A 16,296-nucleotide genomic window follows, 5' to 3' on the forward strand; every position below is an offset into this window, starting at 1 on the left:
GCTGAGCATTGAAGAATTGATGCTTTTGAACTGTGGTGTTGGAGAAGACTCTTGAGAGTCCCCTGGACTACAAGGAGATCCAACCAGTCCATTCTAAAGGAAATCAGTCCTGAATATTCATTGGAAGGACTGATGCTGAAGCTGAAACTCCAATACTTTGGCCACCTGATGCGAAGAACTGACTCACTGGAAAAGACCCTGCTACTGGGAAAGATTGAAGGCAGGAGAAGGGGACGACAGAGGATGAGTTGGTTGGATGGCATCACCGACTCGATGGACATGGGTTTGGGTGGACTCCGGAGTTGTTGATGGACAGGGAGGCCTGGCATGCTGCGGTTCATGGGGTCACAAAGAGTCGGACACAACTGAGTGACTGAACCAAACTGAATAAGAATTTGTTGAAGTCCTACTATGTTCCAGATTTTATGGCAGAACCATGTGAAATATGAAAATTGAGTTGTGGTTCTTGCCCTAGGAGAACTTAAGACCTTGTGGAAGACACAGACAGCTATAAAGAAGACAGACGAAGGTACAGGGTATAATATAGACATAAAGAAATTTCTATTAGAAAAGATTACACAAAGAAGTCTGGTAGCACTTTATCAAATTGTCAATATCAGTTGTATTTGGATGATAACGTCTTCAGAATTTTAATTTTCTATTTTTCCAATTCTTCCAAGTTAAAAAAATCAACACGTATTACCTTTTAAAAATTAGTAAACTTTGTTTTTAGGGCAGTTTTAGAGGTACAGAAAAATTAAGCAGATAGTACAGTTTCCATATATCTTCCAAGACATGTAACACATAAACACACACCACAGAATTTTCCTTATTAACATTTTACATTAGTGTAGTGTATTTGTTACAATTATTTGTCATGTCTTGTTACATTTAAAAGAAAAAAACTTGACCCCTTTATCAGTATGTAATGAACCTCTTTATCTCTGATAATTTTCCTGTTCAGAAGTCTCTCTGTCTAAGATTAACATGGTCACTTCAATTTTACTTTGATTAGTGTTACCATGGTGTATCTTTTTCTGTCTTTTTACTTTTAATCTGTCTATGTCTTTATACTTAAAGTGACTTTCTTGTAGACAGCACGTGGTCAGGTCTTTTTTTTTTTTTTTTTTTGACTTACTTTGACAATTTTTGTCTTTTAATTGGTATCCTTAGAACATTCACACTAAAAGTGACTCTTGATATAGTTGGATTAATATCTACCATATTTGTTGAAAGCCAGACATGATGCATTGACAAGAGAAACTGAGGTAGGGCTTCCCTGGTGGCTCAGTGGTAAAGAAACTGTCTGCCAACGCAGAAGATACGGGTTCAACCCCTGGCTCGGGAAGATCCCATCTGCCATGGGACAACTAAACCCGTACCCCATGACTATGGAGCCAGTGCTCTAGAGCCTGAGATCCACAGCTACCGAGCCCACGCGCCGAGAATACTGCAGTCCACGTGCCCAGAACCCGTGTTCCACAAGAGAAACCCCTACAGTGAGAAGCCTGTGCGCTGCCATGAGTAGCCCCCACTTGCCAAAACTGGAGAAAGCCCACATGCAGCGGTGCAGACCCTGCACAGTCATAAATAAATAAATCTTTTAAAAAGAGAAAGAGAGAAACTGAGGTGGTTAAGCTTTCAGTACAAGGCTTTGTGTTAATCTGTGTAGAAGCTGGGCTGTGTTAAATAATCATTACGGGTGCCAAAGATTGTTTCCTCTAATTTCTTTGTTTATTGTCTTCCCCTGTTATCTTTGGATTTCCCTAGGAACCCTTTCTTAAATAGATTCTGTGACTTGCAGCTTTTTCAGTTGTGATCTGCTATTATTGTCCTGGGGCCTGTTGATGTGGTGGAAATGTGTTGGTAAGTGTTCTGTCATCCTATGATTAAACCTCATTCACTTTATTTTTTTTTTTTTAGCAGGACTGAGTTCCTGGGTTTTGACTTGCAGAAACAATTCTCAAGCTTTTTTTCCCTCTTTCCTTACGTGAGACAGGAAGTCTACAGGGGACCAAAGCTGGATAATTGCCCTTCTCTCAAGTAAGATAAGGCTCTGGTGGAGTTTCCTCTGGAAGGCCCTTATTATGAATAACTCTCTAGGCTTATTTCAACATAGTTACTTTTCCCATCCCATGCCAGAAACACAAGGGGAATTTTCTCCTTTCACCATGGGAACTTTAGTGGGGTTCCTGAAAGTAAAACCTATAGAAGTATGGAGGCCGCTCTGAATGTCTACTCTGCTATAGGCTGAATGTTTGCATTACCAAGTCAGTAGACTGGGCTAACATTATCCATCTCTCAAGGTCATTTAAGGATGGATGACACAGCACCTGCAGCAGTAGGCCCCTCGGTATTTGGTGGCTATTACGACTCAGGAGACTGAGAATGGTGCCTGTGAGCAGCTGCAATGCAAAGAGTGAAGTGAACGTTTGCCTGTGGGCTCAAGAGCATGGGGTGAAAAGATAGAAGCAACCACTGTCCACAGTCCAGGGGAAACTTGTCAGGGAGAGGAAGGGCCAGCAGGGCTAAAAGGAGGGGCAGCAGGGTTTGGGGAAAGGTTTTTCCAGCTTCAAAGACACGGCCATGTGAAGAGCAAGAAGCTGAATGCAAAAGTGAGACAGAAGTGCAGAGGATTGAAGAAGGTGAGTCCTGGGACAAAGAGAGAGGAGAAGGCTTTGAGAATACAGGAAGAATTTAGGGGGTCCCTGGAAGGAGAAATTAGCAAACATGACAGTGTATGGCGGTACCAATATGCAGCAGTGCACGATGGGAAAGTCCTCACCTAGGAAAGGCAGTTTAGGCTCCCTGGGCTCCCACTTACCCATCTGTAAAATGGGGTCAGCCTCCCCTGTTTACTGCTCAGAATGCCACTGGGGAGATGAGCAAGTCTTTTGTTAGAGCATATAGAATTATGAAGTCTCAGAGATGGATGTCAAACAGAATTCATAGAAGAAATGTGTTTTCCCCCCACTGGCTTCCTTCTCTGAAAAGTTTAGATCTACAGCCCGTCATCCTGTGGATGCCGCTGTAACAGTGAGACCCAGATGGTAGGTGAGGGCTGTATTCGTTTGCTGACACACAAGGTACTACAGGCAGCAGTAGAGGGGTGGAGGGGGGGTGATTAAATGACAACATACACTTATTTCCTCACATTTCTAGAGGCTGGAGGTCCAAGTTCAAGGTGCCGGTGGGGTTGTTTCTTCTGAGGTCTCTCTCCACGTTTTGCGGATGGCCATCTTCTCCCTGTTTCTCCACATGGTCTTCCTTCTATATACATCTGGGGGCCAAACTTTCTCTTCTTATAAGAAGTCCAGCCACACTGGACTCAGGCCCACCCCGCTGACCTCATTCTAACCTAATTACCTCCCCAAAGTACAGGCACATTACATTTGGGGTTAGAACTCCAGCAAAGGAATTTGGGGGGATACAATTCAGCCCATAGAGGGCCAAGGGGATATTTTAGAGGGGTCTCCAAAGTCAGAATCCTATACCAGTGAGGGCGGGGGTAGCAGGGAGGAAGGGGGACAGGAAGGGCCCCTGACATCCTGCCATGTCTGTCGTGCCTCACTCTGGTGGTCACTGGAGCTTCAGCTCTTTCTCTCTTCATAGAAAGGTGGGCCTGGAACACTCCCAAGGGCCCCAGAGGAGCTGGACTCCTCTTTTGGTAAGAATGGGTTTAGGGAGAGCAAAGATCCTGGGGCCCCCGGGGTTCTAGGACTGATTCAGCTGCTTGCTGTCACAATCTAATGCTGTGTTTCTCTTCTGTGTCCCTTCTGTCCCCACAGTGGTCTCCCTGTCTGGTCATCTGTCCCCATCTCTGTGGCAGGATTAAGAACCATCCCCTGCTTCACACCTGCAAAGTCCCCTCGACTTGATCAGGGGAGTTTCTCTGTTTGCCGTCTCTGGCCTTCCGTTTCCTTGGCTGTGGATCAGGGAGGATGGGAGGGACTCCAGGGAGAGAGCCCTGTGGGGCCCCAGGCCCATGCAAGCCCCTCAAAACCTCATGGCGGGGCGGGGGCGGGGGGGGGGGGGGGGCGGTTACTGCACGACTGTCTGTCCTATCCTAATCTGTCAGACTCCAGGAGGGAACGAGAGGTGCCTGGGTACCGCTAACCCCTTGGGTTAATGGGTACAAACCCGTCATCAGTCCCTTTAGCTGCTCCACTTTCCCCCAGCATTGGATTTTGATGTGCCATGATCTGGGTCCCAGGGACAATCAGTTAACATGTATGGCCTGCTGATCACCACACCTGTTTACCAGACCAGTCCTCACTGTCATTCATATATTAATGTGCCTGGTAAGTTTTAGTTGAATTTTTTCTATACTCAGTCTACCAGGTTTGTAGTTTACAGAGTATCTTGATCTACTCAACTTTTAAAATTTTGTAAAAAAATTACTGGTTTAGTAGCAGCGCAGAAAGGAGCCAGGGGTAGAGTGGTGGTGGGCGGAGCCTGGTGGTGCTCACATGGGAGGGCAACCAATGAAGGCACCGCCCCTCACCTAGGCCACGCCTCTTCCTCCAGATTATAAGCAGCCTAGCTTTAGATGTAGATTGTGAACAGATGGGTGTCAAGGCTCCTTAGAGAATTCGAAAGTCCAGGGTGGTCCTGGGAAGCTAGCCCCCTCTCCCTCATGATACCTCCACCCCCCAAGAGCCCTAAGAGTGACTGACAGTGGCCTGGGGTCAAGAGGCTCCCCTGGGAGAGGAAGAGGTGCTCTGAGGGGGGCCTTGTCTGGAAATTCTCTTTCCTCCTTGATTTACTAGCAAGACCAAATTTAAATAGCCTCCAAGCCAAGGAGCTGGAGTCTGATCTAATTGTCACGACGGTCAGTCCAATGGTGACTTTGAACTGTCACAGGACTGCCCTCTTGCAGGAAAACCTGTCACACTAGGAAGGAGTGAGGTACAACCTATATGGGCCCCAGGAGGGGGACTGGGAAATAGTAGGAGGAAATTACTGACTTTTCTGGAGTCAGAGGTATCAAGGTATGGAATAAGCTGCCTAGGGAATTGATGAGCTCCCCATCAGTAGAGGAGTCCAAAGAGAGAACAGGGAGGTGAGGGGAAGTGGCTGTTGGAGACGAGATTCAGGTATGGTTATATGTGTGTGAGTTCAGTTCAGTTCAGTCACTCAATCGTGTCCGACTCTGAGACCCTATGGACTGCAGCATGCCAGGCCTCCCTGTCCATCAACAACTCCCGGAGTCCACCCAAACCCATGTCCATCGAGTCGGTGATGCCATCCAACCAACTCATCCTCTGTCGTCCCCTTCTCCTGCCTTCAATCTTTCCCAGTAGCAGGGTCTTTTCCAGTGAGTCAGTTCTTCGCATCAGGTGGCCAAAGTATTGGAGTTTCAGCTTCAGCATCAGTCCTTCCAATGAATATTCAGGACTGATTTCCTTTAGAATGGACTGGTTGGATCTCCTTGTAGTCCAGGGGACTCTCAAGAGTCTTCTCCATCACCACAGTTCAAAAGCATCAGTTCTTCTGTGCTCAGCTTTCTTTATAGTGCAACTTTCACATCCATGCATGACTACTGGAAAAACCATAGCTTTGACTAGATGGACTTTTGTTGGCAAAGTAATGTCTCTGCTTTTTAATATGGTGTCTAGGTTGGTCATAATTTTTCTTCCAAGGAGCAAGTGCCTTTTAATTTCATGGCTGCAGTCACTTTTGATTTTGGAGCCCCCAGAAATAAAGTCTGTGATTTTGGAGCCCCAAAAAACAAAGTCTGCCACTGTTTGCGCATCTATTTGCCATGAAGTGATGGGACCAGATGCCGTGATCTTAGTTTTCTGAACGTTGAGTTTTATGGCAACTTTTTCACTCTCCTCTTTCACTTTCAAAACTGGCTAGCTATTGCCATTACTCCCAAACCTGTAAGTCTGATTCCATGAAAGGGCTTGAAAAGAACTCATTTTATCTCAAGTGTGCAAACTAACTATGCTCTCTTGTGGCCAGTCTGATGGCTGCCTCCTGTTCTTTGCTGCTGTTTCTATCGAAAAGTTGCAGGTAAGTCATGCTATTATTAATAGCAGAGTTGGGGTTTCAATTCTCTGGGTGTATGAGTGAGATCTGATGAAAGGGAGGAGAGTGAGTTCTAGCTCTGTGTGCAAACTGTAAACCAGGGAAACGCAAAGTAACAAGGCTTGGAGAGACAGGTGTTAGGCAAAGGGGTTTAGTATTATTTGGACTGAATGTCAGTCCTTTCTCTCTACAGTCTTCATTGACATCTAGTATCTGACCCTCTGCCTTCTACCCTGAGGACACTGCTTCCGTTGATAGACCAGAGAGGGTGTCCAGAATGACTCACGTGGCTGGGATGGAGGGGGCACCGATCAGAACTTAGCAAATGCCCAGGGAGAAGCACTCTGCCAGTCCTCTATAGCTCACTCAGAGACTCTGAAATTCACATCTCTTGTTTCTGTCCTGGATCAAGCTGCATTTAATTTTCTCTGGGAGCCATTTCCTGGAATCTTCTAGAGGTTGGGGATTTGGAACTGACTCTATATTCTCATCAGTTTAGCCAGTAATGAAAAGAGCTATTATCAGCTGGGGTATAAACATTGAGGATGGAGTCCAATTTTTTCCCCCATTGGGAAAACATACTACAGAATTTGAGAAAATATTTTACTGAATATTTAGAATTACAAAACTAACATTCTTGTTGGAACATATTCCTCTATTCAAGTCCTTTTCTCATTTGTGAATTGAGTTTTTGTTGTTGTTTTTAGTTCTCTATATGTTCTGATATTAATCTTATCAAATATGATCTGCAAATATTTTCCTCAACCTGTGTTGTCTCATTATATCATTTTATATATATCAGAGAAGGCAGTGGCACCTCACTCCAGTACTCTTGCCTGGGAAATCCCATGGACGGAGGAGCCTGGTAGGCTACAGTCCATGGGGTCGCTAAGAGTAGGACATGACTGAGCAACTTCACTTTCACTTTTCACTTTCATGCATTGGAGAAGGAAATGGCAACCCACTTCAGTGTTCTTGCCTGGAGAATCCCAGGGACAGAGGAGCCTGGTGGGCTGCTGTCTGTGGTTGCACAGAGTCAGACACGACTGAAGCGACTTAGCAGCAGCAGCAACATACATATATATATATAAACCCAGTCCAGTATTCTTTCCTGGAGAATCTCATGGACAGGAGCCTGGTGAGCTATAGTCCATAGAGTCAAGGAGAGTCGGACACAACTGAAGAGACTTAGCATATATGTAACAAATAACTGCTAATTCTGCCTTTTCACTATTGATTGCACAAATATCCTTAATTTTCATAGTCAAATATGTTCATTTTTTTCTATTGCCTGTACCTTTGGTGTCATATCCAAGAAATTATTGCCAAATCCAATGTTGTAAAGTATTTGCCCTATTTTTCTTTCTTAATGATTTTTTGTCTTAAAAAAACCCTCTTTTTCTCTGTTTTCTTCTGAGAGTTTTGTAATTGTCTTTCTTATATTTGAGCTTTTGGTCCATTTTGAGTCAACTTTTCTATATGGTGGGGGTAAGGTTTCAACTTCATTCTTTGCATGGGGATATCCAGTTTTTCCAGAAAGATTTGTTGGAAAACCTTTTTTCCCCATTTAATGGCCTTGGCACCCTTGTCAAAAATCATATGACCATATATTCAAGGGTTTATTTATAGGCCCCCCATCCTATTCCATTGGTCTATCTGGTCTTTATGCCAGTAGTCATTTGGACCACTCTCCTACTGAAGACAAAGTTGGACAAATATATTTTTGCTCTTAAAAGCATTAAACTGCTAACAAGGTAGTGACTATTAGGAACTATTGATCCAAGATCAAAGAGAGGATGGAAATCTAGAGATGGGCTTAATAGCAGATGAGGCCTAACATTTTCCTGTGGGGATGTAGCTGAGGAATGAGCTATGCTTTTGGTAACCTTGTGGAGTTAGGGAGACAAGGCTGAAGTACAGGCCTGCTAAGGTAAGAGTGATAAATTGACCTTGGAGGGCTGCCTGTACCTTGGGAATAAAATGAATGAGAAGCAATTTTTTAAAAAATTAATTTCACTTGGCAGATAAATACTTTATACAGTATTGTGCTGTTTTTTCATACATCAACATGAGTCAGTCACAGGAATACATGTGTCCCCCCATCCTGAATCCCACCTGCCACCTCCCGAGAAGCGATTTCTACACAGCTCCTTGGCTTTGAATCATTTGGGTGGTTCAGAAAATCTTCGGCTCGAAAACTGAATTGAAGGCGGTTCTGAATGTTTAGTGCCTCTAGGCACCTGTAGGAAAAAAATACCTAATCCTCTCTAGAGGAAGGTACCATTCTAGGCCTCAAATTATTTCCCCATATAGATGTGTCAGGCATACAATCGTGTGTAATCAACACCAAAGAGAAAAAAAAATGAGCAAGAATCAACAGAAGCCATAAATAGAAACAGATTCATAGGGAGTCTATGAGAGTTACAGACATAGTCTGCAAAGCAACTTACTTTCTATGTTAAAGGATATAAAAGCCAAGCTTGACATTTTCAACAAGGAGCTAGAAATTATAAAAAGGGACATGACAATTCTGAGAAGAATCAGAAATTCTAGAACTAGGATCTCCCTAGCGGTACAGTGGATAAGAATTCGCCTGCCAGTGCTGGAGACATGGGTTCAATCTCTGCTCTGGGGAGATCCCACATGCCACAGAGCAACTAAGCCTGTGCGTCACAACTACTGAAGCCCGTGGGCCTAAAGCCTGTGGTCTGGAACAAGAAGCCACCAAAATGAGAAGCCTGCGCACTGCAATGAAGAGAGTTCTTAGATATTAAAAAATGTGAAAGCATAAATTAAAAACTCAGTGGAAAGGTTAGAAAATGATGGTGAAATCACCCAGAAAGTAGGGAAAACAAAAACAAAACTCCAACAACATCAGCTATATAAGTGCCCAAAGTTGATAGCAAATTGTATCATCAGATTCTCAGGTTATTGTATGGTTACTATACATGTTACTCTGTGGTGCTGAGCACACATCCTGCCTGGCATTTGAATGTGACATGTGACCATGTGTTGCAGTGGGGTCCTGGTTAGCACAGTTTCAGGAGAGCAGAGAAGTGTCAATTTTAAGAAAATTAGAGGAAGAGTATAATCCTGACGGAGAAGGAAATGGCAACCCACTCCAGTATTCTTGCCTAGAGAATCCTGTGGACAGCGGAGCCTGGTGGGCTGCCGTCTATGGGGTCGCACAGAGTCGGACACGACTGAAGCGACTTTGCATGCATGCATGCATCATAATCTTCTGATTAATAACACTCTGACAAGAACTTTAAATGTATTCATAGATAAGCTTTATTCCAATGTTTACATAAAAATGAGTTGATGTTGAACAGGAAAAGGTTTTTACAAAGGGTTAAAATTTATCAAACAACAGAACTTGGTCCTTCCCTTTAGTTTGAATTCAGTTGGCATCTTTATTTGTATCCGCCCGCACTAATCATTATCACACACAGTATCCAAATGTCTTCGGGTGGCACTTCCTATTTCCCTGGAAGTCTCTCAAACTGCTTTCAGTTAAAAGAGAAGGGCAAGGATTTTATCAGCTCATACCCTACTCCACTGGAGGCAAAGGTACATCCCTCAATTCTCTTGTTTAAATTTTGGTTGTTCGCAAAGTGTCCAAATGAAGAATTTAATGCTAACACACAAAGAACACAGTATAATCTATGTATAACTGTAAAACTTTGCTTCAAGTTTTTTTCATTAAGAATTATTTTTATTATCTCTCCACAAGGAAGTTATAAAAATACCTATAAAAACACTGAAAAGGCTCTTTAAAATCCTGGAATGAAAAATTCTGAAGTATAAATTATGATACATCTTCTATGACTTGAAAATAAAAAATAAAATAAATTCTACAAGTTGGAATTTCTGAATGATTTTGGCAGAAATTTACCAGAAGGACCTAGAACATCAAACCTTAACAATTTTCTGTTTTCATCCCAAATGAGTTTTTGAAAAGCTGTATAATCTTTTGACAGGTACAGTCCACATACAAACTTGCTTCTGCCGTTAATGATGAAGTCAATCTGAAGGACAGAGATTTGTATGCTGGATGCGCCAGGCTCTTCCATGCAACTGACTGGTCTTCTCTTATTTTTTTCCATCATGTTTTAAATAAAAGTAAACATATATATATGGTAAAAAATTTAAATGGTACAAGAAGATTTAAAATAATTAGTAAATATCCTTTTCCCCCTTAACCTAGAAAATCTGATCTCTTCCAAATCATCAGTCACATGAATAATCTGCAAAGTGAAGTCAACCTTAGAGTATCTTCATCTGAAAATTATTCTCAGGATTTCTGGAATGTGTTGATTCTCTCATATATTACCTCTGTTACAGAGGAAAGCCATGCAGTCTTCTTCTAAAAAAAAACTAACTACGAAAGCAACTCGCACGCTCTGCTTCGAGAGAGCAAGTCCAGGCAACACCTTGTACTCCGTGGATCTGGAGCTGGCTACAGGCAGAAGCTCTGGTACCAACCCTGAAATTTAGGAATCATATTAACTAACAAGGCATTTTCAAAAATAAGGACTTTCTTTCAATCAAAACGAGGTCATCACATATACACTATTGTGTGTGAATGATAACTAGCTACGGAGAAGCTGCTGTATAACATACAGAGTCCAGCCTGGCGCTCTGTGATGACCTAGAGGAGAGGGAGGCTCAAGAGGGAGGGGATATATATATATATATATATATATATATATATATAATTATGGCTGATTCATGTTGTTATACCACAGAAACCAATACAACATTGTAAAGCTATTATTTTCCAATTAAAAAAATCAAACCCAAAGAATCCCACAAGGTCATCTGGTCCTTGAAAAACAGAGAGGATGAACTCTGTCATTATTTAATTGAAAAATAAGCGTGTGTTAGTTGCTCAGTCATGTCTGACTCTTTGTGACCCCATGAACTGTAGACCTCCAGGCTTCTCTGTCTATGGAGTTCTCCAAGCAAGAATACTGGAGTGGATTGCCATTACTTTCTCCAGAGGATCTTCCTGATCCAGGGATTAAACCCGGGTCTCCTGCATGGCTGGCAGAGTCTTTGCCATTTGAGCTACAGGCAAGTCAAAATTAAAACTGAAAAATAACTGTACAAAAGGACATGAGCCACAGAATCCCAAACATTCAAGTTAAAACTAGGTCAAAGCTTTCCTAGAGAACAAAGAGGAGGCAAGGCAGCAAAGGAGTCAGGATGGAGAAGGAAGCTTCTTTCAGAGAAATTCCCACCCTGGTGGTGGGAAGTTGAACGCTCTCCCCGCAAGGTCTGCTCATTCTCTGGTGAGCAGGAAACGCTTACAGAGACTCGGACGGGTGGCCAGAGCTCAGCCAAGCCCTTCCTGAATGCCTCGGATCCTCCGGGCCAGCTGCACATCCTTGGGGAAGAGCGTGACGCGGCCGGCGTGTAAGGAGAGGAGATAGGCATCCTCGAAGAGATGAACTAGAAATGCTTCTGCCGCCTGCGGACACAAAGAGAAGCAGAAAGACTGACAGTGACGAGGGGACGTGGGCTGCTTTTTGCTGAGAGACCTGCTAAAAGCTCAGCCTCTAAGGGCTCAAAGGACTACAGGAAAGATTGTTCACAGCATGAGACTGAACTTTGCCAGGAAATTCCACTACTACCAGACCAGAGTCCAGCCTCCAGACTCGGGGTGTTCCCTGTTGCTCTTTTCAAGGAGGTGATATTCAGCCTCATCCTTCTCCCATTCTCACCCCTCACCCAAGTGGCCCCTGACCCCCTTCTTACCTCTTGTAGGGCCAACAGGGCCTGGGCTTGCCAATTGAAGTCCACACCACGAGTGAATTGAACACATATTTCTCTTGCCTGTGAAAGAGCAGGGATGGGGAGCAAGGGGAAGAATAGAGAGGAAAAGGAGACTCAAGAGAAGCTGGACTCTCTCCGTGAGTCTCCATGAATCTTCACTTCTGCTATTCCTTCCTGGTGCTTAACCTTGGGACCTAACTAGTAGCTAACACCTAACTAGGTGTCAACTCCAGGGAGGTTAGAGATGGGCACATCTCTCCTGGTCATGGAAGGGGGAGAGAAGGAGACAACCTCTTAGGGCAGGAGAAGGGATGAGAGGCTGATTGGATGAGAGTTCCTTTTACAAAAGCAAAAAGCAGTTTCAAAGGTGGTGGGGGTTAGAAATGAACTCTAGAAAGAATGAGAAGTTGCCCTCAGCGGGGCTCATGTTTTCAGGAGCTGAAGTGTCCCTGATCAGATTATAGAAGAGGTCCCTTGCCATTTGGGCAAGAGATGACAGGGCCCCAACACCTGGGAAATCTAAAGAAAGGAGGCTGCACAAGGGTTGGCGGGGAGCTCCCTGGAACTCACCAGGCGGCAGAAGGGGGTCTTTCTTAACAGCAGGTGGGTGGTCTTCTGAAGAGTTCGGATCTCCTTCAGGATTCCACGTCCCCGGCGAGCAAGTGGACGGGAGGACGTGCCTGAGCAAAGGAGTCAAGTCATAGAGTAAAAGGCAGTGGAAAATAGGTGGTGTGCTGCAACCTGGCCATCAAACTGCCAAACATGCATGCTCGGTCGTGTCCGACTGTGCAGCCCCCTGGACTGTAGCCCACCAGGCTCCTCTGTCCATGGTATTCTCCAGGCAAGAATACAGCAGTGGATTGCCACGCCCTCCTCCAGGGGGATCTTCCCAACCCAAGGATCAAACCCCTGTCTCTTGCGTCTCCTGCACTGGCAGGCAGATTCCTTACCACTAGTGCTACCTGGGAAGCCAAATAGTAGACTGTAGAAAACAGGCTCCCCAAAGCAGGGGTTTTTGTCTATTGTAGTCCCTGTGGTCATCTTCAGCAACTGGAGAACAGTGGATCAGTGCTACATAAATATTGGTTAAATGAATGAATAAATGATCCTTTCAGGGTCCTACTGACCCTCAGTGATGATCCTTTGAGGGTCTTAATTTAAATGCCAACTCTTTCACACATTACCTTAATCCTAATGTAACAGGAAGCCACGGAAGAGCTTTAAGCAGGACGGAGAGTTGATACACTTTTATTTAAAGATCACTCCTGCTCCTATGTAAGGAAAGTACTGAAAAGGGACAAGAGTGGAAGTGATGTCATAGCTGGCTTAGGGTTGGGGCTTAGATGAGGCTGGTGGGAGTAGAAAAGGCAACAAGTGACATGATTAGGATGCGATGTGGCGGTAGAAGTACCTGAACTTACATTTGGATTGGATGGACATAGGGCATAGAATGAAAAATCTCTTCCAGGTTTTTAGCTGTGGGAGGTTGTGCCATTCACTGAAATGGGGGAAACTGAGGATGAAGAGGCAGGAGAAGAGTAACCAAAAGTTTGCTTTTAGATGTGTTTGGCGAAGAACTGATTCATTGGAAAAAACCCTGATGCTGGGAAAGATTGAAGGCCAGAGGAGAAGGGGATGACAGAGGATGAGATGGTTGGATGGCATCACCAACTCTATAGACATGAGTTTAAGCAAACTCCAGGAGTTGGTGATGGACAGGGAAGCCTGGTGTGCTGCAGTCCACGGGGTCGCAAAGCGTCAGACACAACTGAGCTACTGAACTGAACTAGTGTGACATACCCCAAAGTCACACTAGTTGGACATAGGTATGTGGGGTCAGAGGCAAGACCCGGGCTGGAGCTAAACATGTATGTGAGAGCTGTCAGAATGTAAGTCCTACTGGAGTCAAAAGGAGAGATAAGCCCCCCTGGGGAAGGGAAAGAAAGAAAAAGGAGGCCACGGAAGTCCAACATCAACTTGCTCAAGAGAGATGGCACAGGCACTGACCACTGAGTAGAAGTTACAGAGTGTATGTATCACGGAGTCAGGGGGATGGAGGGTTTTGAGGAAGAAATGGCCCACTGTGTCGAATGCTTCTGAAAGACAGGGTAAGAGAAGAACACAGGCATGTCTAATAAAGTTGGCAACACAAAAGTAGTTGGTGACCTTGGGTAGTGGTTATGAGAAGTCGGATTGGAACGAGTTGAAGGGTCACTGGGAAGAGAGGAAAACAGACACATGGCAACACTAGTCTCAGGGCCTCAGTAACAATAAGAAAGAAAATGTATAAAAATGAAAAAACGATTCAAAAGTCATTACTTGCACATAATATAATAGCTCACTTGAAAATTTCAACTAAAGCAACTAAAAGACTATTAGGATTCACAAGAGAATTCAGCAAGTTCTCTAGCTGCAAAGGTTATTTATGTTTAGGAAAGAAAAAAATCCTATGCACTATAGCAACATCTACAAAAAACCGATAACACTTTCTTCTCCCTGCTCTTAGCTATGGAGTAGGAGACAAGTAAAGCGGTTGCTGATGGTTAGGTCTCCCATCCCCCAGACCACAGCACAGAAACTGAGGACCACAGACCAGTCTTCTTCCCAGGCATATACCTCTGCAAGAGGACAAGGTGAGAGAACAGGTTGAGTTAGGGCACTTTGGTTAAGGCCCAACACAGCCTCTCACTGAAGGAAAAAAAAACCTACCCCCTCACCCACCCAAATACCTAAACAGGCACCTTCTAAAAGTAGAACTGTTGTTCTCACAAAACTTTTGTGAAGTTGTCACCAAAAGTAGCCAATAATTTTGCGACTGAAAAAAGCACAAACACTGATTTTAAAAAATCCTGTCTGCGGGAACAGATTGGGTGACCTTGCTCAAGTTATCAGGTCTCTCTGAGCCTCAGTTGTCCCATTTGTAAAATGGGCACAATATAAATTTAAGTAACTTCGTATAAAGAGTTTAACATAATGCCTAGTTAGTGGTAAGCAGTCAACCCATGCTGTTAGTATCGAGAATGTCTAAGCCAGTCCTTTCTCCTCCTCGAAACTGCTTTCCTCAGTCCCCTCCGGGTTTTGGAGCTTGCTTCCGTACTGAGCTTCCCTGGTGGCTCAGACCGTAAAGCGTCTGTCTACAATGCGGGAGACCCGGGTTCGATCCCAGGGTTGGGAAGATCTCCTGACGAAGGAAATGGCAACCCATTCCAGGACTATTGCCTGGAAAATCCCTTGGACGAAGGAACCTTGTAGGCTACAGTCCATGGGGTCGCAAAGAGTCGGACACGACTGAGCGACTTCACTTTCACTTTCCGTACTGGACAGAACTGCTTTGCCCCCTGTAGAGGAAGGCGAATGGACCGGGATTGGGAGAATGGGCTCGATCCCAGATCAGCAAGGAGCCTCAGCTTTTCGTCTGTGAAATGAGCACGCGGACTGGGTCCGTACCCACCTCACAGACAGGCTGTAGGCAGACCGGCTCGGAGGAAAAGGGATCGTGGCAGGTTACCTAAGGACCGGGCCGGCCGGCGGGCGGCGGGAGCCGGGCTTACGGGGCGCCTCCTTGGTGTTTCGGGCTTGCGTCTCGGGCGGTGCGGGCCCATGGCGGGCGAGCAGGGCTGCAGCCCCGCGGCTCCTTCTAGATCTTCTGGGTCCGGGGACAGAGGCTGGGAGGGCCGGGGCGTCCCGGCCGCGTGCCCCGGCTGAGTGCTATCGAATTGCCCTCACCGCCGCCAATTCAGTGGCGGCGTTTTTTAAAAACCGAATCCAGCGACTCCCAGTGGCTGCCTCGGAACGCCCCTGGGCTAACGGCGGCGGTGATAGGAGGAGACTGCGGGGATGAGGCGGATCGACGGTAGGAACCAGCCAATAGAGACTTGAAGAAGTGAAAGGAGGCGGGAACTACTCCGCCCTCCGCTCGCTCGGAGAGGCCCGCACGTTTGATGGATTAGACCCAGGTAGCCCCGTGGCTTCTGGTCGTAAAAAGAAAGCTCCATTCTGACTATGTAGACGGTACGTGTGTGCAACGCGTTTCTCTAGATGAATCACTCTGCGCAAATATTTTACGTTTTGCTCTATTAATCCTAAATTGGCTTTTAAAGACTCGGAGACAGGCCCAAGGAGAATGTGACTATTCCGTGCCTCTCCTGAGACTAGGGTCACCCGGAACACCCCACGAACGCGACTCAGAAATGAGCATTAACTCAGTTCAGTTCAGTCGCTCAGTCATGTCCGACTCTCTAAGAGCCCATGGACTTCATCACGCCAGTCTTCCCTGTCCATCACCAACTCCCGAACCTTGCTCAAACTCATGTCCATTAAGTCGGTGATGCCATCCAACTATCTCATCCTGAACGCTATTAATGATTAGGGTCGTGGGACAGCCAGGATGGGAACTCTGACAATAAGATCAAGCAGGGCAGTCTTCAGCTCTTTTCTTGGATCACACGCTCCAGCATTTCAATAGAATCATCCCAAGGGAAAAGA

At 45.2% G+C, this 16,296-nt stretch overlaps 1 protein-coding gene across 1 annotated transcript; it reads right to left on the reverse strand.

Moving 5' to 3' along the window:
• Positions 1–11,371: 11,371 nt before the first annotated feature.
• On the reverse strand, positions 11,372–15,413 carry CENPA (centromere protein A). The gene is made up of 4 exons (XM_052649677.1): positions 15,320–15,413; positions 12,382–12,491; positions 11,794–11,871; positions 11,372–11,506 (listed from the first exon to the last, which is right to left on the reverse strand). Exons 1-4 carry the CDS (start codon positions 15,411–15,413, stop codon positions 11,372–11,374), a joined length of 417 nt encoding a protein of 138 aa, XP_052505637.1.
• Positions 15,414–16,296: the final 883 nt, after the last annotated feature.

This window comes from Budorcas taxicolor, chromosome 11 (genome assembly GCF_023091745.1).
Source record: "Budorcas taxicolor isolate Tak-1 chromosome 11, Takin1.1, whole genome shotgun sequence".
Taxonomy (NCBI): domain Eukaryota; kingdom Metazoa; phylum Chordata; class Mammalia; order Artiodactyla; family Bovidae; genus Budorcas; species Budorcas taxicolor.

Coding starts and splice junctions, on each gene's coding strand:
- CENPA (XM_052649677.1), bottom strand. CDS start 15,413: ATGGGCCCGCACCGCCCGAGACGCAAGCCCGAAACACCAAGGAGGCGC. Junction 11,872..12,381: donor AGACCCCCTTCTGCCGCCTG/GTGAGTTCCAGG, acceptor GCTCTTTCACAG/GCAAGAGAAATATGTGTTCA. Junction 11,507..11,793: donor CCCTGTTGGCCCTACAAGAG/GTAAGAAGGGGG, acceptor TTGTGTCCGCAG/GCGGCAGAAGCATTTCTAGT.